General features: G+C 42.2%; 3 protein-coding genes across 8 annotated transcripts in view; 2 read left to right on the forward strand and 1 right to left on the reverse strand.

Moving 5' to 3' along the window:
* The window catches only part of phactr3b (phosphatase and actin regulator 3b), a 65,954-nt gene extending 56,354 nt beyond the window's left edge, over positions 1–9,600 (reverse strand). Inside the window, exon 1 of the mRNA XM_078247696.1 lies at positions 9,368–9,600. Coding sequence (XP_078103822.1) covers positions 9,368–9,476 — 109 coding nt within the window. The 5' untranslated portion in view covers positions 9,477–9,600. The remainder of the gene's footprint in view (positions 1–9,367) is intronic.
* Positions 9,601–11,064: 1,464 nt separating this feature from the next.
* Positions 11,065–17,016, forward strand: acot8 (acyl-CoA thioesterase 8). The gene is made up of 6 exons (XM_078247698.1): positions 11,065–11,300; positions 12,337–12,473; positions 13,102–13,327; positions 13,583–13,740; positions 14,129–14,320; positions 16,604–17,016. The coding sequence occupies exons 1-6, from the start codon at positions 11,092–11,094 to the stop codon at positions 16,720–16,722; spliced, it is 1,041 nt and encodes a 346-aa protein (XP_078103824.1). The 5' UTR covers positions 11,065–11,091; the 3' UTR covers positions 16,723–17,016.
* Positions 17,017–17,440: 424 nt separating this feature from the next.
* Positions 17,441–22,426, forward strand: ift52 (intraflagellar transport 52 homolog (Chlamydomonas)). 6 transcript variants are annotated; one of them, XR_013501843.1, is made up of 15 exons: positions 17,441–17,529; positions 17,969–18,137; positions 18,283–18,370; positions 18,648–18,777; positions 18,898–18,973; positions 19,158–19,229; positions 19,320–19,446; positions 19,546–19,629; positions 19,767–19,835; positions 19,928–20,082; positions 20,177–20,264; positions 20,901–21,009; positions 21,099–21,244; positions 21,336–21,919; positions 22,029–22,426. XR_013501843.1 is itself a non-coding variant. In XM_078247700.1 (14 exons), the coding sequence occupies exons 2-14, from the start codon at positions 18,019–18,021 to the stop codon at positions 21,372–21,374; spliced, it is 1,302 nt and encodes a 433-aa protein (XP_078103826.1). In that variant the 5' UTR covers positions 17,441–17,529; positions 17,969–18,018; the 3' UTR covers positions 21,375–22,426. The 6 variants fall into 6 exon arrangements, 3 of the variants coding, with proteins under 3 accessions (XP_078103826.1, XP_078103827.1, XP_078103828.1); XR_013501844.1 differs by having other exon boundaries at positions 21,336–21,439; positions 21,806–22,426; XR_013501845.1 differs by having other exon boundaries at positions 21,336–21,439.
* The last annotated feature ends 247 nt before the right edge of the window (positions 22,427–22,673 follow it).

Consider the following 22,673-nt stretch of genomic DNA (forward strand, 5'->3'; position numbering starts at 1 on the left):
CTGCATGTTCACATCCACCCTCAGGATGTGACATGCAGAGCAACATCCATTCAAATCGATAAAAGGCAGTGTTGCTCAAGTACAAATCATGAAATTAGAGAGCACAATGCCAAGGGACACGAACCCCGGTCTCCTGGGTGCACTGGTGGGGAGTAACGGAATACATGTACCTGCGTTACGTATTCAGAACACAAATCATGAGTAACTGTATTCCGTTACAGTTACAATTTAAATAGTTGGTATTTAGAATACAGTTACATTGTTGAAATCAATAGATTACATGACGATACTAATCTGTTTCACGAGTTTATTCACTCTCGCAACTCCATGCATTTTCCAGAAGCCCCAATATAAAACGAAAAAATTAGCTATTTACGTGAACACTGATAGCGGTAGAGATGGAGCCGGAACCGGCACAACAGAGCCAGGGCAGGAATGCGTTTCTATTAATATAACTGTGCAGTGCAACTTCTGCTTGCCAGCAACCAACTTCCTTTCAGCTGTCAAATTCCCTCCACCTCCAACCTGAAGCAGCATCTTAAAGCAAGTTATTTTGTTTAATTAGCCAGGGGTAGTCGTCTGCTGTGAGTTTTACTGGTCACCTTGCTATTTTATAGTTGACGTGCGACTTATGATTCTCCTACGTGCTGATTTACCAGCCCCAGAGCCGTTGAAAGACTGAGCCCCGTTTGACATGCTAGCTAGCTGCTAGCTACAAATTAGCTCGTGGTAGCTTAGGACTGCGTGTTAGATTTTGTAGTATGCCGTTCGGGACTACAAATACAACAATCTATCTGGTTGTTTAGGTACACATTCAGCCAGTTGGAACAGAAGAACACACCAGAATAGGCCTGTTTAGTAAGCTGTATGTGATGGCCGCAATCCTACCCTTATAAAATGGAATTCAATGTGGAAGTAATCCAAGTATTCAGAATACGTTACTCAGATTGAGTAACGTAACGGAATATGTTACAAATTACATTTTTGGGCATGCATTCTGTATTCTGTGACGGAATACGTTTTGAAAGTATCCTTCCCAACACCGCCTGGGTGATAGTCCTGTTTTTGTTTGACACGCTTGTCACCTTACTTCTAGTCCTCCACAGCGGTGCAGAGGAGGGTCTGGCTAACCCACACAGCACACATTGGCATTTCTTTAAACCAATCACAATTGTCTTGGGCAGTGCTAAGCACCGAGCGGAGCAATGGTTCCTCTGCAAAATAGCCTCGGGAAGGAACTTGTTTTGGTGGAACATGTGTACGTTGAAAGGTTGTTTTAGTCGTGCAACAGAAAGGATTTCAGATTGGACAGATAGTCTAGCTAGCTGTCTGGATTTACCCTGCAGAGATCTGAGGAGCAGTTAACCATAGTCCTCAGAAATCCACCGGAGTTTAAAATTCCAACACACACACAAGAAAGCGGAAGGTAACGGACATCCGGCCGAAAAGAGTGACATCCAGCGGAATTTCCAGCGGCAACGGAGCAAGTGGAACATCGTGGATATAGACTAAGTGATGATAAAGGATCATTAATTCACTGTTTATTTATTGGAAGGCAACATGTGCAACATATTCCACTCCCTATAGTTTCACAATGTGTTGTTGCCCATTTAGCTTTTATTCTAATTTCTAGTTTAAAAAGTTTATTTTATTAAGCTCTAAGCTGCTCCCAGTCAAAAAGCGTAGGCTGCTATGATGCTATGGTTTAAGTTGTGTCTCTAAGAGAGAGTGGAATATGCCTACAAAAATATTGATTTTTGAATTGATATTGATTCTGAATTGAAACATGTTCAAGCTTTCTCGCCTCCTATTTTGACACACACACACACACACACACACACACACACACACACACACACACACACACACACACTTGTGCTTACGGCAATGCTTCCTTCAGACCAGGCTGCTCAGTGAGTTTAAAAAAACAACTTGGTCTGTGGCCGGGTTGGGTCAGTGGTTGGAGCAGGTGCACATATACTGAGAGGTTTATGCCTTGACGCAGAGGTCCAGGGTTTGAATCCGACCTGTGACGATTTCCTGCATGTCGTCCCCCTCTTTCTCACCTAGCTGTCCTTAAATAAAGGTGGAAAAGCCCAAAAAAGAATCTTTAAAAAATTCTCTGTTGGGAGAATTTGGACTTGTGAGCTCAGTATTTCTAAAAGTTTTTGCTACGGCCCTGTATCTTCATTATGAGAGTCCCCTACACAGTGCTGTTTATGTCCTTTCATTACATTGGTGGAGGATGATGTCATGTTTTGTCCTGCCTCTGGCTGCTCCCCTGGGCCCTGTAGTCAGTGGGACCCGGGGACATCTCAGCAGAGAGCATAATGGCATGAGAGGTGAGTTGGCACAAAAAGCAAGGTGCTTTTGATTTGGCCACTGTACCACTGATTCTTGGCCAGCTAATAAAAAGAATCAATGCTGCACCAAAAACTCAAGGGTAAAACTTACTGATGGAACAACCTATTACCGTCTCAGCAAAGTCACATTTTCATCACTTCTGCAATGCTCCACATTAATTGTCACCGTGCTGTCTATGCTAAATCCTTCACCACTGCTTTCAGATGTTCCACTTTTGAAATGAGATGACACGAGATCCCAAAAAACTATGAGGCGTTGCATCAGCTCTAAAAAATACCCACACAGAGGCCTAACGTTAAGCAACATTTGGTTTTCTGTGTATTTCTTATTCTAATGCTGCCTGCACAGTGTTCATCTGTGTCTCAGTCTGACACAAAGTAGTCTATGTCCATGACGTTCCACTTCCGGTGCCGCCGGAAAATCCAACGGATGTCCCTCTTTACAGCCGGATGTTCGTTACCTTCCACTTTCTTTGTGTTGGAATTTTAAACTCTGGTCGATTTATGAGGATTATGGTTACCTGCTCCTTACAGTGCAGATCCACCTGGCCGTGCAACGCTTCTGTCGCGCTGCGCTCCACTTTATTCCTATGGGTGACGTCAAGCGACTTTAACGCGCCGGCAAAGCATCCCGGGAAGGCGGCGCTGCATTTGAAAAAAAACTGCCCGATGCCCATCTTTATGCAAATGAATCCGTTGAATGCGACGCGACTATCCAGTAGAAGTAGACGAAAATCTTTCAAACTGACCTTTGTCGATCTGAAATGAAGACAGATTCAAAAACTGTATGGCCTATTTCTCACTTAAAATGTTTTCAGAAACACGTTTCAGTGAACTATTTTCTGAACAAGCCGCCATGATGGTCGTTTTGAAATTCGGGAGTAGCCAGACCCACGTGACGCGTTCGTCCAATCAGCTGCCGGTCAAAGCCATGGAGCATCAACCATGGATGTATGACGTCGTGACGACACGCTTCAGTCGTGCTAAGCGCCACACAGAGCCATGACGCCTCTGCAAAATTGCCTTGGGAAGGAAGTTGTTTTGGTGGAACGTGTACGTTCAAGTTGTTTTAGTCGTGCAACAGAAACCTCAGATTGGACAGATAGTCTAGCTAGCTGTCTGGATTTACCCTGCAGAGATCTGAGGAGCAGTTAACCATAGTCCTCACAAATCCACCGGAGGTTAAAATGCCAACACAAAGAAAGCAGAAGGTAACTGACCTTCGGCCGAAATGAAAGACATCTGGCGGGATTTCCAGCGGTACTACGTGAACAACTTTTGAACGTACACATGATCCACCAAAACAAGTTCCTGAGGCTATTTTGCAGAGGCACCGTGGCTCCTTCCAGCGCTTAGCACCGCCCATGACGATTGTGATTGGTTTAAAGAAATTTTTTCTCCCATCCCGGGATGCTGTGTGGACTAGCCAGACCCTCCTTCGCAGCGCTGTGGAGGAAGGTCTGGCAATGGGAGACTAGACACAAAGTGACGATTCATTCACAGCACATCTCACTTAAGTCTAATTCCAACTCATCCCAAACCTTGCAATACTGTATAGTGCTGATTAATCCTGAGTGTCTGTCCATTCCCGCTCTACAGTATATGCAGCACAACCTTGGACAGACCATTTGTCCCCTTTCTAAGTGAGAGGTCTGGTGACTGCAGTGCTGAGCGGACTCGTTATGACAGTGACAGCTTTCCTCATTTATGCAACATCCATCTATCTGCCAAGTAGAGCCCTTGGTGGCATTTTCACCTACTGAGTCACATTCAACTGCTCTTGATCCCACTTCGTAGCATTTTAAGACATCTCATCATACTAGGCAGGTGTTTAAAATGCATTTCATCGATAATTCCCCAGTCTCATCTCTGCTTGCAATTGAACAAGAAGGTCCAGCTGCAGACCTCACGTTCCAGGTACGTCACTTCCATTAACTCTTCTCCGATCTTCACAGTTTCTCCATTCAGGAATTTAAGGAGCTTTATCATAGTTTTCATTTAATTGGAAATTGCATTTCATTTTTTCTTAACATAAATATATTCTCAGTGAGCTCAGTCTCTGCTGTGGATTTAGTTTCTGTGACATGGCAGATAAATGCTTTTGTGTACAACTGTGTACAATGGAAGTGGCATTGCTTGATTATTTTTCGATTACACCTTTCACCCCATCTCATCACCAACTGCAGTTGCTGTGAAATGACTCATGTGGCTGTGAGGAGATGTAGCACTTGTTCCATGCTGAGCTGAATGTGCATGTAGAAGTGAACTGCCAGGTGCCAGGTTTGCTATTCTCTCTGTTCAATCACAGCTCTGAAAATGGAATGAGACCAACTGGCTTATGTATAGGCTTCCTGATTAAAAAACATCAGGCACCCTGATTCAAATAAAAGAAATCCTAATGTCCTCATCAGGCCCACTCTTCCTCCTCTGACTGTATGAGAGGACTAAACTGAGGCCTATCAGTAGCTGTGAGGTGCAGGTGGGGTGGTGGTGCTGGTGGCGGTGGGGGTCTGCAGTGGTTGGAGGACAGCGGAGGAGTCCAGGGAGAAGCCTTTTTATGTTAGAGCAGCATGTCAGATTAGTACCACAGCCCCAGCTCAAACAGGGAGATGAGTGGGGCAAGAGAAGAGACTCCTGCAGGCACGTTGATCATTTCTTTTAATGTGCTTTATAAAAGATACCCACAGTTTGATGCTGTGTTTAAGCAACACTCCATCATCTCCAGGATGTCAGTTAGCGTCACAACTCTACTGTCAAAGCCTACTTTTAAGTAACTTAAATATATAATTAGGGCAATAAAAACAAATCTATTATACATACTAAACTTAGCACAAAAAGTAAGGAAATTTGTGTTTGGTAGATTAATTCTCTGTGGTAACAATGCTTTTTGGCAATACATCTTATACCGTTGGAAAGCCCATTTGAAAGGAACATGCATTTGTGGGAGGAGCAGCAACGCTGAGTATGTGGGTTGCACCCATGAAAAATGTGCCAAATCTTCTCTGCCAATGCATAGAAGAACATCATACTGACCAAGTTAACAGCTGAGATCTGGAAGATGCAAACAATCCACTTTGTTTGGATGTAAAACTGAAGAGTGCTAATCGTGCCCCATTGGACTTCTTTAATTGTTAAAATCATTCCCAGATCTTAGCAAATAACCTGGGTAGTACAATGTTATCATAACCTTAATTAAGCCTGTAGTAATTGATTTCATTTGGCCACTTGGGAGGAATAAAACAAGCTGTAAACACAACACTGACATAAAGTTGCTAACTTGGTAGCAAACAGTTCACCAGCTAGTTGCTAACTTTGTCTGCTGTTTGGTGCAGGGCAGATAACTAGCGGGGTTTTCACTGAAAAAGATGCCTGCTGTGGTTGGAAACAATGCATTATGCGAGCAATGAGACTGCATTAAAAACGTTGTGGGCCATAAAACCAAAACGAGTTGCTTGTCCACGTAATCTTTATTGTAGCCATAGGTGGTAGCTGATAGCCATCTTCCCCTTTTCCTCTGTGTTAACTTTGATGTTTACAGAGTCAGCAGGAGACTGGTTGATTGATTTCCCTACCCTGATAAGAGACTCGCAGTCATGAGTTGGCCGCAGAGATCATTTTGCTAGCTGGAGCTCATCTTCTCTATCTTTCCTCTGTGTGTACGTTTGAAAACTTTACTGGCCAGCTGCCAGTCGGCAGGAGGTTAGCAGAGTTGGAAGGAAACTGGCAAGTTGATTTCCAGATCCTGATGAGAGACTCATAGCCACATGCCAACATCGTCCAACATCAACAACATAAAGCACAACTATTTGTAAAATGGACAATTCAGCAAAACATTTGCATAGCTGAAGGAGAGGGACTGGAACGCTCTGCACCTTCTATATCAGATATGTTAGAAATTGACAACTGCGCGGTTCACCGACCGCTATAGGGTATTTCTTGTGTGGTTATTATAGTTGGTGCTTGATGAAACAATTGAGTAAGCGCATAAACTAATTTGGATACAACAATTTGGCTTCATTTTCAAAAATCACACATGCCTTCACTGCCAGCAGACTTTAGAAGATGGAAAGAATGTGAGTCGTTCTGCCAAGTTCTGTTTGAAGACACATTAAGTGTCACATTGCACCCGCGCCGTCTCTCTCCTAATGAAAGTATGAATATCCGGTTTGCCAAAATACTGCATATGCCAAGATTTGAATGCAGCATGAGTTCCACCTTTGAGCTAAAATGTTTTGGCTGCACTTGCTGTTCTGCATCATCTCCAACAGAGCTACTGATGTAGCCTGTATGTGCTGAACAAGGTGGCTGCTTATCACAGGCTCCAAATGAAACTACAGAAGTCAATGTGAGATTTAAAGCCATTGCACATTGTTTTCCTTAAGCCCCTGACACACTAACTGGATGGCTGGCTGTCGGCAGAAAAGGCAGTAGGACTGATCAGTCGGCTCCCCGAGGTCCAAAAAAGTGCCTCGGAACACACCGAAGCGACGCCGTCTTGAGTGTACGTTCTGCGCGTGCGCGGGACATAATACAAAAAATGAAAAATGGAAATGACAACGCGTCACGTGGGCCTGGCTTCTCCAGCCGATAGTAATGGCGGCTCGTTTGAATTACGATTTACGAAAATAGTTAACTGAAACGTGTTTCTGAAAACATTTTAAGCGAGAAATAGGCCGTGCGGTTGCTGAATCTGTCTTCATTTCAGATCGACAAAGGTCAGTTTTGAGAGGCGTTCGTCACTCATCCCGCTCGTTATTTACGGGTGAGTCAGACTGCCCGCCCTCCGACCCAGCGAGTCAGGTCGGCCAAAATGAAGGCCGATGGCTCCGCCGACGGACGACGGCACGGAACACACCGAACAGACTCGAGTCACCGACGTCGGGTTGGTGTGTCAGGGCCATTAGTCTGCTGTCTCTAGCTGGTACAGCAAAGCATTGTCAACCAGGCAGTAAGTTCTGCGAAACATGTATTCAGGTTAAATCAGAGTCCTCAGTGTTCAGCGTGCTTTATGCAATGAGCAGATAAGACTCTGATTTGAAAGCACAAATGACAAGTGATTTTTCTGTTTTGGTTGAAGCCCGGTGCCGTAGACAAAGTGCTAAATTTTCTTCCTACATCATTATCAAAGCATCACAATTGAAGAAGAAGTCATTTGTATCTTACGTCTGGTCTACTGTGCAGCTGATTCACACTGTGACATTGTCCAGCTGCGTGCCATGATTATGCCACCATCATCAGAGACCTGTCACTTCCCCTTCTCCCCTTTCTTAAAGAGGGTTCTTCAAGTGCCAAGATCAAAGCTGCCGTAGGGGCGTCGGTGCTATCAGGGTTAGCACCGAGCAAAGGGGATGGAGGAGTGGGGGAGGGCAGGCAGGTTTTCTCTGCTGCATTGCCCGAGCCCTGTCTGCCTGACGCTGCATAGGAAACGTCGACTTTGGATAAAATCTGCTACGGCCCTTTAGGGGGATGTGGGTGAATTTAATGTTGCGTTTGAAATGGTAATGAACAGTATATTACAGAACAATACTGCAAGTGTTGTCTCAGAGTTGCACATACACCAACTCTGTTACGTAACCATAACAACCACGACAACGTGACAAGCACTGGATTCGAAACCGAGAGCATGAGCACAACAATATCTGCCGTTGGCAAGAGAACTTGAAGATCCTTCCTGTAGTATCGCTGTGGCCCTCACATCTAAAGATAGCTGGCACTGTCCAACGGTCTGATGTTCCAACAGACTGTAACATCACACACAAGTGAGAATTAAAGTGTAGCTCAATAAGATTGCCATAATATCAAGCCAAGCATCCCGTCTCATATGTTATACTGCAACCCCCACACACGTCTACTATGATACAGTAACTGAGCCCCTTATTTGTACAGATACAACAGCTACAGTATCAACTTCTCTGTTCAACTCACTTCAAGTCACGTTTTCTGCTGACGCTCTGTTGTGTAACGAGTTGAATCTACAGCACGGGGGATGACTGCTTGCAAACAGCAACGTAAGGGCCTGCAGATTAAAATGAGTGCTTTATCACGCTTTCACATCGATCCACTGTTCACTACCTTTCAAAACAGTACATCTTACAACCGCTGCTTGGTAGCTGTTGAGCAACAGTGAAAGCCTGCCCAGCGATTCCCAGTGGAAATGTGAATCCCATCTCACAAATAAACACGATTCACAGTCTAAGTGGCATTTCACTTTGAATGGCTGGCTGCTGTACATCACCTAGTGTAGCCTACTGAGAAGAGAGAAAAAAAAGCACAGTAAGTGGAGCAGACAAGTGCTGCCTTCTGCCATTTGGATCACCATGGAAACAACCAAATACACAACCAGCAGTGTCATCAGCTGCAACTCAACATACTGCAGTCTATGTGTGATGGCAAGTTGTTCATCCTATCTTTCCGTGCTGAGAAAAAGAAGCATTTCACAAATACAAAAACTGGATCATAAAACATTACAACAACCTACATAGAGGACATTCAGTTTTGGTGCAGATTTTCATTGCGCAAATGACATCAACAGCCACAGCTTGATGATACTACTATATGACAGGTAGTAGGCACATGGGTCTGCAAAACACCAAAATCATTAAATCAATGCATGCTATTATTGACATAAAATGGATGTACCGCTGAAAAAGACTCCACAGAGACTTAACTGTTAAGACACCAGTTGGACAACATATCTATGTTGCATGTTATGACACCATTTTCACTGATAGGCTGGATTGACATTATTATTATTAGAGCAATTTCACATTTAAGGCCTGCAGCACAGCACAGCAGGGAGAATATGTTGGGGATAGTAAATGACGCACGTTTACAACACAACCTACGTTTGTTGCATACAAATTCAAAGGGATCACCGCGGACGTGATGGGCGAGCCCCGACATCGTGATGTGTTTCCTCTCCAACCACCTGCCAAGAGCACGAACTAATGAGCAGATGACAGATGTCCAACATGCATTTGGGGCCCCGCGCTTCTCCTCCTTACCTGCTCTGTGCGCTTCACCCAATCGGACCTCGGTGATGCTACTGGGGTCACTCTGAGATCTTCCACGCACCAACACGCAATCCTCGTCCAGCCCGTCCGATGATGCCATGGTGAATAGAAAAGCAAACCACAAGAAAGGCGTAATCGCCGTTAGCCAAGGTCACCGGCATCAAGTGGTGGAGCCGATTTAATGTGGTTGGACCGCTGTAGCTGCAGCTCCTGGTCCCCAATAAGCAGCAGTGCTGGGGAAATCCATTACGCGCGTAGCATCATGCCTCCTTCAAGTGCTGCTCGTAAACCCCGATTATTAACGATCTCAACTCGATTTGAAGTTTCTTTGACGTTTTGAAAAACTAAACAAATTACCCCGGCATTGCAGGGGAGCTGCAGAGTCAACGTCTGTGTAACACAAACCCACTTTTTAAAAGTTGTTGTTAACTAATCTCACCTGACCTTATTAGACCAATTACAGTCATGATGCTGACATTTAGACTAAATAAAGCCTACAATCTGAGTCACTGCACTGTAGGTGTATTTGTCAGCCTGAATTAAAAATGAAAAGTGCTCTGTCCAAAGAAAGCCAGTACTCAGTATAGGCCTACACCCTCAATATTACGCATATGCAAACATGTTGGGCTAAAGGAATCTGTTGTTCGCTGAACTGTACAGCTGGGTGTAAACCAGGCTCGCACGTTTTAGAGGCAATTTCGCGCTTTGATGGCTCACATATGAGGCCAACTTTTAAATGCGATATGTCCTGCAAACTATGAAGGCAGCGTTGGATTCATGTCCACTTTGGGATTAAGGAAATGGGGACTTTCTAAATGACAATTTCCCACTGGACTGAATTGTCTATATTTATTGAAGAAAGCATGTAGCCTAGGCCCACAGTCAGAAATGATGAGACTTGTATTCAGTTGTAAATGGACAAAAAGTACAGGGGCTAGAGGGGAAACAAACACTGGAATGGTGATTGAATATATATTGAATATAATTAAATGTGATGAGTGTCTGAAGGGGTACGGGACTGTAAATAATTTGGGAAACACTTCAGTTTTCCAGTGTAGAATAAATGCTTAAGTAATTTAACTGCTTAGGATAAATAAACAGAAAACTGAAGTTGTTAAAAAATTAGACAAGATGCCACTTTTCTTTTGATTTTATGTATTTTGTCTGCGTGATGGAAATGAGTGTAAACATTTGTGTGTATCTGTGAAAGTCTCTGGTTGCAAGAAATATGTAGCAGAGAGAAAGGACATGACGGTAGAAATGAATAGATTAGTGTGGCCGGTTGGCTCAGTTGGTAGGAGGTACGCAGAAGGTCTGGGGTTCGAGTCCGACCTGTGGCGGTTTTCCTGCGTGTCTTCCCCCATCTCTCTCTCCTATCATATCTCAGCTTTCCTGTCGAATAAAGGCAGAAATGCCCCCAAAAAAGAAGAAATTAAAAGATAAGAGCTAACAGGAGTGTGGTGGAAGTGGACAAGGCGGAAGATGTTTAGCTTCCAGAGCTGATGAGGAAAACCTGACATAGGAGTTAGCTAAATCCAGAAGATAGCAGTAATGCAACACCAATGGTGTAAGCTGCTGTCAAACCCCAAGCAAGAAGAAAATCACCCATCCCTGAAGAGAATGTGAATAGTGGAATAGTGCCAGAAGGTGGCAGCAATACAACGCAGATGCTGGCTGCTGTAAAATTGCAAGGAAGAAGAAAGGGGAAAACAAACATGGCGGAAAGAGAAGTGGGTGGCACCGGTGACACCCGTAGCGCTTGCGACTCAACGTATAATAGTGATTGTCCAGGGGATACTGTGCCCCCGAAATCACCTGAAGATGAAAGCTCGGAAAGTCCTGCATCTCAGCGTGCCCAGGACCTCAAAAGCGTCCTGATCACCAGCGTTTTAAACCTAGAAAAGCTCGACGTAGACCTGTACAGGTAGGCTAAAGTTAGCCGGCCGGCTGAAGTTTGTCAGTGTCATAGTGTCACTTGGCATTTATGGCATTGCAAGTCTTCTTTTTTAACAGAGGGTTATGTGCAACTACTATTTATGTTCGGTTCATTTGCTGCGTAATAGAATTGAAGGGGTCATTGAAATAAATGAACGTCAATGCAATGATATCATACACATCATTTGACGAAACCATAGACTGTATAACATTATAGAATGAAACATGTCTTGTTGAATATGTAATGTCACCAAAAATGCCCAAAAGGTTAAAAAAATGGGGCTTACGGGCAGTTTAGTGTCACAAATTATTTTCCAAAAACTGAGTGTCCCAAATGATGAGGGTCTTATTTGAGACAGGTTAGGGTAGCACAGGTGGTTTAGCAGGTTCATAATTAATTAAGGACATTGTATGGGGAATTTGGGACACTAAACTGCACGTAGGCTATACCAAAAATGGTTTCTGTAGGCTGAAAATTGAAGATTACAATGGGGGGACTTTCCCTTTGAGTTTCTCAAATTGTACAGTAAAATTACTTTTTTATATAGCCATACTAGTCAGTGCGTCATTCTGAACAGAACTAGGCCTACATTTAAACTTTCAGCAAACTTGTTAAGGAATCACGTATAGGGTCAATAGTCCAGGGGCTACAATGAGTCTTCGTACACTCCTATTTACACATCTGAGGGAAGACAATATTAGAAACACACATCAGTGCAGTGTAGTTAGTTGTACAACAACTCCATTTAAGGTTCAAATGTTCAAATTTTGAAAAAACAAAACCTCTGATAGAATGTCAAATGTTTTATTTACTTCACAAAGTTAGGCTCTACTGTATGGCTGCTGTACTGTATTTGATCACAATATTTGCATGTAGGGGTTCTCAATAAACTCCTAACACTCAAATACATTGATTACCCTGACTGTTTGTGTGATACCTGACTGACAAAGTTACACAAGCATCATCAAGTGAGACTGCATTATGTATATTCCAATTATTTCTTTATTTCTCTATTTTCCCCCAGAGGAAGGCACCACTGGGTGCCCCGCAGTCAGCGTTTGTTTGGGGGTCAAATAATCGGTCAGGCCCTTGTTGCTGCTGCCAAATCTGTCAGCGATAATCTCTATGCCCATTCTCTCCACTGCTACTTTGTACGAGCAGGTAAGATGTAGCATCATTTCAAAGGTGCTGGCCAGCGATAGTTCAACCCATATTTTAAAAAGGGGGGCTCTTACATACATCTTACATCTTACATACACGTGATGGCTTGGCTCGGCTCAGCTTGGCTCTGCACGCCAGCATGGCAGGGATTTGCATCCCTATTACAACAGGGCCGCCCACTTGAAGATGTGTCTTCAGTGTCAAGGGTCGGTGACGCGGTACTTTCTTTAAAAAGTACCATGTTATATTGGCTTAAGGTGGCTCACGCGCTGGATGCCAGGCAATTATCCTGGAAATGTACTTCCGTTGATCCAGACTACCGTTAATCCAGACTAAGGTTGGCAAGATGTCACCGCTTGGAGGCAGGTCGGGCAAGTTTGGACCTACTCGAGAAGGTCCATCTCGGGCACGGCGTAGTGCTAAAACTAGTAATGGAAACGCAAATCAGCACAACAATAGTTAGAGTGACCCATGTAAACATAAAGGCCTGCATCACAAATATAAACAAAAAAAATCATCATCATCTTTCAACTATAATCCCATCATAATCAATGGAATGATCTGGTAAATTGGCCACAGTCAGTCCCAGTTACTTCTTTTCCACAGGTGTCTTTTGGGTGTTTTTCAGGCGATCCTAAGGTTCCAGTGCTGTACCAGGTGGAGCGCACAAGAGATGGTCGCAGTTTCACAGTACGCTCTGTGAAGGCCATCCAGCATGGACAGCCTATACTCATCTGCCAAGCGTCCTTCCACATGCTGCAGCCGAGTCCCCTGCAGCACCAGTTCACCATGCCGGGGGTCCCTAAGCCTGAAGACCTCCTCACTGTAGAGGAACTCATTCATCTTTATCTCAAGTAAAGCTGCTAAGATTAGTCGATGGAAAATTAATTAAATTATTTTCTTTTTCGTCATAGTTGCTTAGTCATACAATGTTCAAGCACAAATTCTAAACATTTGCTGTTTGTAGCTTCTCAAATGTGATGATTTGCAGAATTTCTTTGTCACATTATATCTGATTGTAAACTAAATATTTTTAGGTTTTGGACTGTTAATCAGATAAAACGAGCCATCTCTAATCATGATCTGTATTTCTTTCTATTGTTTCCCAGTAAACCAGACATAGGAGAGAAATCCAAACAAGGCCTTAACAAACTGCTGGCTAATGAGGTTCCCATTGAGATAAAGCCAATCAACCCACCACACTTTTACAGACTGGGTGCAAGAGAGCCGAAGATGCTGTTCTGGGTGCGAGCACGAGGATATATTGGTAAAAATGCAATAAATGCACATTTGATTGCATAGATTACAAATATTGAGTACCTTTTTATACTACGCTGGGTAATTGTGTGGTATTTTCAGAAATGAATAGCATGATATGGGATATTGAATGACTGTAGCAGACTGTAGCAAAATAAGATACAAATTGTCTTTTATACACAATGGCATATACTCAGAATATAGAAATAGACAAAACTGTGAGGTTTTAACATTAGGTCGCATGTCATTTCAAAGCCAGGCAGAAAATGTAATAATTAAAAATGAATGCAATATGAAAATAACATAACATTTTAATATAAGTAAAGTGTAATACCATGTATAATACCATCTAAACTGTGGTTTTTTTTTTAATGCATTTTATTTGTGTATTTATGTAGGCGAAGGCAACATGAAGCTGCATTGCTGCGTTGCTGCTTATGTATCAGACTTTGCGTTCCTGGGCACAGCGCTGCTGCCTTATCCCAACTACAGGGCCCAGTTCGCAGCCTCCCTGGACCACGCCATGTGGTTCCACAGCACTTTCCGCAGCGATGAGTGGATGTTGTATGAGTGTGAGAGCCCATGGGCAGGTCAGTATGTCGTTCACTTCCTATCCGCTGTACTTTATTTATTCTGTCTGTCACAGCAGGACCACAAATAGGCTTTTTTTTCCCACTACAGGAACTTCAAGACCCATAACCTTTTCACTGTGTTACACAAATGAACGTTTTAGATGAGTCATTATAAAGGCGACCGGAAACACCATTACCATTTAATGCGCTGCTTGGTTGGTGAGCGTTTCTTGGCGAGAAGTGCTATTTAGCTGTGGGAGAAAGTGGCGCTAGTACAGATATTCTGTTAAGGCGCTGACACACCAACCTGATTATCGGCCGTTGGACGGTCTGGCGAGGTCGGTGACTCGAGTCTGTTTGGTGTGTTCCGTGCCGTCGTCAGTCGGAGGAGCTGTCGGCCTACATTTGGGCTGATTTGACTTGTTGAATCGGCCAGTGGGCAGTCAGACTCAATGACCGATCTGATTGGTGGAGTGCTAGCCCTTGAATAGTGAATCAGTGCACGAGAAAACCGGAGCTGACAACGCCAGTATCTTCTTATTACTAGCCATCGTATTTTCTTCCGTTCAGCGAGTAATGACAACAAAGATCCTTCTTGACTACTATCACCACTCTGATGAAAACAATGGCTGACGACAGCGTGCTCTGTGTTTACTAATGGCGTTTTTCCATTACGTGGTACCTGCTCGACTCACCTCGACTCTACTCGCCTTTTTTGTTTTTCCATTATGAAAAAAGTCCCTGGTACCTGCCAACAGGTACTTTATTTAGTATCATCTCCGTCCAGGTTCCAAGCGAGCTGAGGCGATACCAAAAGGTGACGTGAAAACCTGCAGACTACTGATTGGTCGGAGAGAATCGTCACTAACCATTGCGTCATCGTTGCCAGCGACAGACGGGGGTGTCCTGAACAAACCCGCCATTTTTAAATAGTTTAGCCAGCGGTGGTTTGTTTGCTGCCTCCAGCTTCTTTTGAAACTAAATGTGTCTTCTGACAAACAGCCACATGCCGAGAATCAACAACACACATTCAACGTTCTGTGTGTCGCGTTAGGTCACGGCAGTTTCCTGCGGCGTCGCTACGACAACCAGCCACGCTCGCCTCAGGCATAAGGCGGTACTACTTACGTCTCGTGCACACGCAGAACGTACGCTCAAGTTGGCGTCACTTTGGTGTGTTCCGAGGCACTTTTTTGACCTCGGGGAGCCGATTCAGTCCGACTGCCTTTTCTGCCGACGGTCAGCCGTCGGGTTGGTGTGTCAGGGCCTTTACATTTACATGGGATGACTTATGTCCTCCACAGTGGTGGGGGGGCTACAGTGGAAACAAAAGCAGAACCTGTGACAATTGCTTTACCCTTTAGTTATGGACCATTCAGTTCCTGTAGTGAAAAGGGCCTACAAGTTGGGGCGGCCTCTAGCTCACCCAGTAACTCACCCCAGTGCAGCAGCGCGGGTTCGAATCCAACCTGCTGCCCTTTGCTGCGTGTCATCCCCCATCTCTCTCCCCCTTTCACGTCTATCCACTGTCTCTTGTAATAAAGGGAAAAAGCCCCCCAAAAAATCATCTTAAAAAGAAAAGGACCTACAAGTAATGGAGGTCACACTTGCTACATATCTGCACATGCTATTCTATGTATTTATAGTGTTTTGGTTGTTGATTTATCTAGCCACAGATGCTGTCACAGTGGTCTGTTGTACATGGTAGTTTTGATGCAGTTCAATTAGATTTTATCCAGATGTTTAACTAAACTCAGTTTTATCACAACAACAACTTAACAAGTGCAGATATAGGAAGCTAAAATGTGTTTGTCATATTCACTACACAGATAATTGTGTGAAAATCTATATTTTCATTTTATTATTTATCTCGAACAATCAACAATGTTGCAAAAGAAAAAAAAAATTAAAAATTAAAACCACAAAATAAAACACAAACAATCAGAATTTAACAAAAACCTAAAAAATAAAAAAGGATTAGTTCGAGAAGGAGCAGGCGGAAGCAAATAGCTTATTTGGTCCCGCCCCTACTTCACAATATCATATTATTACAAAACAAATAGATATGCACATACAGCATACAATCTTTCAGGTCTTACAATAACTTACAACAATATCTTTACATTACAGTTCCATTCCTGTGTTTCGGTTTATTCTTTTCTGTATTGGTCAAGTAATGATTTTTCTTTAATGTATTTGTTAGTGTGGATACATTAATCATCAATTAATTACTTTTACCAAGTTGTCCTTGTCAAAAAGCTGGGACATGAATGTGACTACCATGCGGGTTGTGTCCTACAGGGGGCAGCAGGGGACTGGTTCAAGGCCGACTGTGGAGGAGAGACGGGGTGCTGGCTGCCTCCTGTTCCCAGGAGGGGGTCCTGAGAGTGAAACCAGTCACACAGCCCAGCAAACTATAAGCACATTTATAAGATGTATTTTAACTGTTATTGTTTTGATTTAAAAAAAACAGATTTTAATATAATAATGATTTTGTTTTTTTATTTTAAATAAAAAGCAAAACACAATTTATTTCCAGTAAAGAAAAAAATGAAAAGGTTATAATAAATGAAGGCCTCCCATTTAGTTAGATGAGATGTTTACACGTTTCTTTCAGCCATCACTTTGCATATTTATTCATGCTCATATGTAATTTCACTAGAATTGTACCTTATACGATTTCATGTGACTAATAAAAAAATGTATTGATGTGATCATATGAAATTCAACAATGTCATGACCAAATCCTACTGCAAGGACTTGGATATAATTATTGAGGCGAGCATGGCCATTTGTATGATCGCACTTTTGGAAAAGGCTGGCATCAAACAAATATATGGTCAGCAACAAAAGCAAATAATAGAACAACTGGCTTGGATTAGTTGTGAAAAGAGGTGACCAAAAATTATAATTGTCTGAAAGTAGAAACTTAGCCAACATTTTTCATTTGTATGCCTGTCTAGCAATGTAATTACCAGCAGCTGTCCCATAGGTTTAGATTATATTTTTTAAATAAACAACTATTTATGCATACATGTATTCATTTCAGGATGTATTTTTTTTATAGGCATAGCTAGTTATTTACCCATTTAGTTAATATTGAATAAAATTCATGGGTTCGGTTTTTTTCAGCCATCCCCTGCAACACTACTTGGTTGTTATGTGGTTAGCGCCCTTGGTTACCACTTTTTTACCCATCATGCATCACTGCTAGGAGAGTTTGTGAGGTAACTAGGGCATTAATGTTATGATCTCTCTTTAATTAAATGGATAGAAAAGAAACATTAATAGTAAACTTCGAACGCTAACGTAAGGTAACGACGCCTAAGCTATCAGCTAGCTGCATGGCTAATGTAACGTAACAAAACTATAGCTAGCTAGCTAGCTATGTTTGCTAACAGTATGCTAGCGTCCAACGATGGACCCGTTAACGTTACTTCAGTGACCAACTAGCTAGCTAACGTTTACTACAACCTTTGCAAGTTAGCTAATATTCACTATTAATTAATTATAATTAAGTATTCACGTAAATGTCACGTATAGCCGCTGAATAATCGTGCTAACTCAATCCTTTTACCTAAGATAGTAACGCTTATGAATTAACTGTCAAGGTCAGTTCGTAGTTAATCAAAGTAAATCTAACTTGGAGTAACAACCTGTTTCTAGGTGTATGGATGCAAATGGGAGACACCTTTGGTGAGTGAACCTAATAAAGAATGGAGAAGGAACATCACAACATTGTCGTCTTCAATGTTTCGAAAAGAGAACTGTTTACTACGAATAACGGATACAAATCTATGCAGAAAAAACTAAGAGCTCAATGGAAAATCCAAAGGTAAGGTTTTAGTACTGTTAACACTAGCTAACCATCTCTGCTGTCTAGGGCTAACGTTACTTGTTTTGGCTTTGAACTACAACATTTTCCATATTATCGCAGCGAGAAAACCCTTAGTTGCAAAAATAAATGCTGTCTCCCCCAGTATGAAGGAAGAGCTGTCTTTGGAGAAGCTGAAGGGCGTCAAGTTGTGGATAACTGCAGGCCCAAGGGAGAAGTTCACAGCATCAGAGGTGATGTATCAAACAAAGAGGGAAAAAAGCTAGCATTTTCAAGTGAAAAATAATTTAAACATGTTTTGTTGATTTCCATATTAACGGCTCTTGGCATGAGAGATAGTAGAAGTAGGCAGCTTACCAGCCACATTAAAATGAACTTTTACTTTGCTACTTTTAAATTCTGCACACATAAGCATGTTTTAACAGTGTTGTCCCATTTTTTTTTTATATATATATATATATATATATATATATATATATATATATATATATATATATATATATATATCAGCTGGAGGTACTGAAGCACTACCTGGATGGAGGAGGAAATGTCCTGGTCATGCTCGGCGAAGGAGGAGAAATGAAATATGACACCAATATCAACTTTCTCCTGGAGGAGTTTGGAATAATGGTCAACAATGGTGCATACTTCAATGTGTAAAAAAAAAAGACAGTTGGCATCATATATGCTTATATTTTTATTGTTTTGTTACAATTGTATTGAATAATGTCCGTTTTCTTTCTCTCCATCACTGCTGCAGATGCTGTTGTGAGGAATGTGTATTACAAATACTTCCATCCTAAGGAGGCACTTGTGTCCAATGGTGTATTGAACAGGTTTGTCATTACAGCGTGTATCTTATACAAACACACCCGTTGTATACTGTATATTCCAATAACTCCCAGGCTGCCTGTATGTATGCATCCAAATGTAGTTTTATGAATGTACTCGATCTTAAATAGATAAGTTATTAAGCTGATGCACATCAGAGTCACAATTTTCTGTCTTTTTCTTGTTTAGAGAGATTAGTCGGGCTGCTGGCAAAGTGGTCACGGGCAACATTGAAGATGAAAATGTTGGAAACAATGCACAGTAAATGATTTACTTTTATGTTCCTATCTTCTACATTAAGGACTGCATTTCGTGTTTTCAACACATGCTTTTCTGTCTTTATTTTTGTAGGGCTCTCACATTTGTGTACCCGTACGGTGCCACGCTGAGTGTGATGAAGCCTGCTGTGGCTGTTCTTTCAACTGGCTCCGTCTGCTTCCCCCTCAACAGGCCTGTCCTGGCCTTCCATCGAGGAAAGGTCAGAGGCACAATGTAGTTTTTATACTCATTTCCAGACCATATCAAACGTACGTACAATTGTGAGATGATGTTGAAAGATGTCTTATATCTTATGAAGGAGGCTGGCAAACTGGCAGTGTTGGGTTCCTGCCACATGTTCAGTGACCAATACATAGACAAAGAGGAGAACAGTATAATCATGGTGAGTCCAGTTGACATTTAAAGATTGTTTTGTCAACTAACACACCAGCAGGGTAGAAGAGTATTCTGCTCTACTGTGGAATTTGTGAAGCGTCAGTGTTTGTGCACAACAGCCTGTCATACTTCCTGTCATTCCAGGATGTTGTGCTCCAGTGGCTCATGGCCGATAATATTCAGCTCAATCAGATTGATGCGGAAGACCCAGAGGTGAGGAGGTATACTTGACAGGAGAAGGGCATCACTAATATTGTCTTTGAAATTAGCCAACATCCGTCTTGTCCTTATCCCCCCCCCCCCAGATCACAGATTACACCATGCTGCCAGACACAGGGTGCTTGTCAGAACAGCTCCGAGTGTGCTTACAAGAGGGTGATGAAAACCCCAGGGACTTCACCTCACTCTTTGATATGTCTTTGTTCAATTTGTCAACCGACACTTTACCTCAAGTCATCAGGTGAGAATGCAAAATACGTCTGAGAAGGATATCCTTGCATCACTGCTCTGTTTTTCATCACAGCTAAACATTTCTTACTTAATGCTTTCTGCAGTGCTTACATGCAGCTTAATGTCAAAATCGAGCCACTTCAGCTGATCACACCACAGTTTGAGACGCCTCTGCCTCAGCTCCAACCTGCTGTAAGTGTCAGTCCTGCATTCCTGTCCCAACCAGTTCAGTCACTTTATTATCCCAGCTGGGAAATTTGATCTGCAGTCAGGATGGCAAGATTTAAAAAAAACAAAAAAAACAAAAAAACACATACAAACAAGTACAAATAAGCAAGAAGACAAGATCAGGGTTCATACGTTTTGAAAAAACCTGGAAAAGTTATGGAATTTGAAAAATGCAAATTCCAGGCCTGGAAAGGTTTTGGAAACATAAAAAGACCCAGAAAGTTTTGGAAAAGTCATGGAATTTTTTGCTAACACAGCATAATAATATGTGATTTAATAAATGTATTTTCACGTCGTCCAAACCTCACCGTTCTATTCGGGGCGCGATATTACAAATCCCTCTATGAACCACATCAATTGTCATTCATTTTATTGTTAAACCTCTGAGCGTAAACTTTAACACAGATTTTTATTCTTATTGTATAATGTCGACTGACATTTTCAGGAATGCATAGTCATGGAAATTTGCCAAAAAGTATTGGTTAAAATACATATGAACCCTGCAAGATTTTTCCATACATTTCATGTCTAGAGTCATATATAACTGACATGTTAGGGGAACAGACGTTTAAACCCAGACATGGGCGTTGTCTTGTTTAGGTCTTTCCACCTGCCTTAAGTGATTTGCCTCCTCCCATGCTGGACCTGTTCGATCTAGATGAAACATTCTCTTCGGAGAAAGTGCGCCTAGCACAGCTCACCAATAAATGTAAGTATGTCAGTATTTTACTAAACAAAATGATTCGCTGGTTCCGTTTCTGTATTCACTTATTCTTTTTAAACCGGTTCTGTTTACAGGTACAGACGACGATCTTGAATTCTACGTGCGGAAATGTGGGGAAATTCTCGGGGTGACTCCAAAGTTGCATAAAGATCAGAGGGATGCCAAGCACATCTTGGAACACATTTTCTTCCAGGTTGTAGAGTTCAAGAAACTCAATCAGGTGAGAACCTTAAAAGAAAAAAAAGAAAAGAAAATGTATAAAGATTATGCATCGAAGGCCTGGTCTAAAAAATTAATTCCTTCCTTTGCAGGAGCACGATACCGACACAGAGGCACCATTCACGTTGTGATTGGATTCAAGAAAACTGTTCGACTCTCATCTTCTTTTAACATACTGTAACACGACCAAGCAGTTGTGAGTATATTTAGTAAAGGAGGAGGGAAAGGGACAATTACAGTAGTTGTGGACTACGCAGTATCAACATGGGTACTGTTTTATTTTTCATACCTTTTGTATTTCTATTTCAGGACAAATGTACAATACACTTCAATAAAGTTATTTATGCTTTTGCTTTTATTTAAATATTCAAATCTTTGAAGAAAAAAAAAAAGGCATACAGAGCTCTCTACACATGGATCATGTAAATAAACTAAATGAAGAGCTAGAACACGGATTTGTAGATTTTGCTACAGCAAGCACGTAACCTTCACATTCAGTGTTTAAAAATCATGTACAGGCGATACCTTTCCCTTCCAAATATCTGAATTTTCCCCATGTTAGGTTTGTTTAGAGGGACTTGTTAGCTAGGTGAAGGAGAAACATCAGCTAGTGAATGTTGCGTAGACTGGGGTTTTGGACTCCATGTCGCCTCCAGAGCGCTGGACTCCATGCCAGGTTTGGGGCTGCTTTCTGATTTAATCAAAGACACATCCCAAGACATTTGAGAGGCAGTGAGGTCACTGTACGAATGGTCAAAACAAGCAGGCTTTTTTTGCTTTTGAAGGGGCATCTGGGGAGTGGAGGACTTCCCCTGTAAAGGCACAGCCAGGTGACAATTGCCAGTCTCTTGAGCGCTTAAGTTGTTAATTGAAAAGGCCTCAGAGGGAGAAATGGGTTCCGATGACAAGCAGAGAGAAGCCATGGACAGCCTGGTGTCAGATCCAGATCCGTCAGCCGTCGTGTCATTTGACGCTCTCGATGTGGACAGTTGATGCAGCAACAAAGCAGACAGCAAACTCCGTTCCCCCAAAAACTTCCTGTCAAGCTCCGATGGAGATGAACACTCAAAGCTCTTCATATCTAGAAGGAAAAATGTTAGATCCCACGTAGAATCAGATCATCTGATCACACATAAATGAATATATCTGTCTTCAGAATAAAAAACATTTTTTCTTACCTTTACTGACATTCTCCATTGTTTCCTTTGAGTGTAAGCTCCAGAACAGATGGGCTTTATATGTTGAAGCTGCTTGGTAATTGACCCAGCTGCAGGCTGAGCAGGTCATTAGTCTGGAGGAGGTGGGGGGAGCATACAGCCTGGTGGAGCTGCAGGCACATTTTTGTCGTGATCATTTTTTATTTTTTTTTATTTTACTTTTTAAATTAAATATGTAAATAAATGTAATTCTAATTATATATATATATATAT

This window comes from Sander vitreus, chromosome 4 (assembly GCF_031162955.1).
Source record: "Sander vitreus isolate 19-12246 chromosome 4, sanVit1, whole genome shotgun sequence".
Taxonomy (NCBI): Eukaryota; Metazoa; Chordata; class Actinopteri; order Perciformes; family Percidae; genus Sander; species Sander vitreus.

Excerpts from the sequence above, each read along its gene's own strand:
- acot8 (XM_078247698.1), top strand. The coding sequence starts at position 11,092 with ATGGCGGAAAGAGAAGTGGGTGGCACCGGTGACACCCGTAGCGCTTGC. Across the intron at positions 12,474-13,101 it reads CTGCTACTTTGTACGAGCAG|GCGATCCTAAGGTTCCAGTG; the intron begins GTAAGATGTAGC and ends GGTGTTTTTCAG. Across the intron at positions 14,321-16,603 it reads GTGTGAGAGCCCATGGGCAG|GGGGCAGCAGGGGACTGGTT; the intron begins GTCAGTATGTCG and ends TGTGTCCTACAG.
- ift52 (XM_078247700.1), top strand. The coding sequence starts at position 18,019 with ATGGAGAAGGAACATCACAACATTGTCGTCTTCAATGTTTCGAAAAGA. Across the intron at positions 18,138-18,282 it reads GCTCAATGGAAAATCCAAAG|TATGAAGGAAGAGCTGTCTT; the intron begins GTAAGGTTTTAG and ends TGTCTCCCCCAG. Across the intron at positions 20,083-20,176 it reads ACTTTACCTCAAGTCATCAG|TGCTTACATGCAGCTTAATG; the intron begins GTGAGAATGCAA and ends TGCTTTCTGCAG.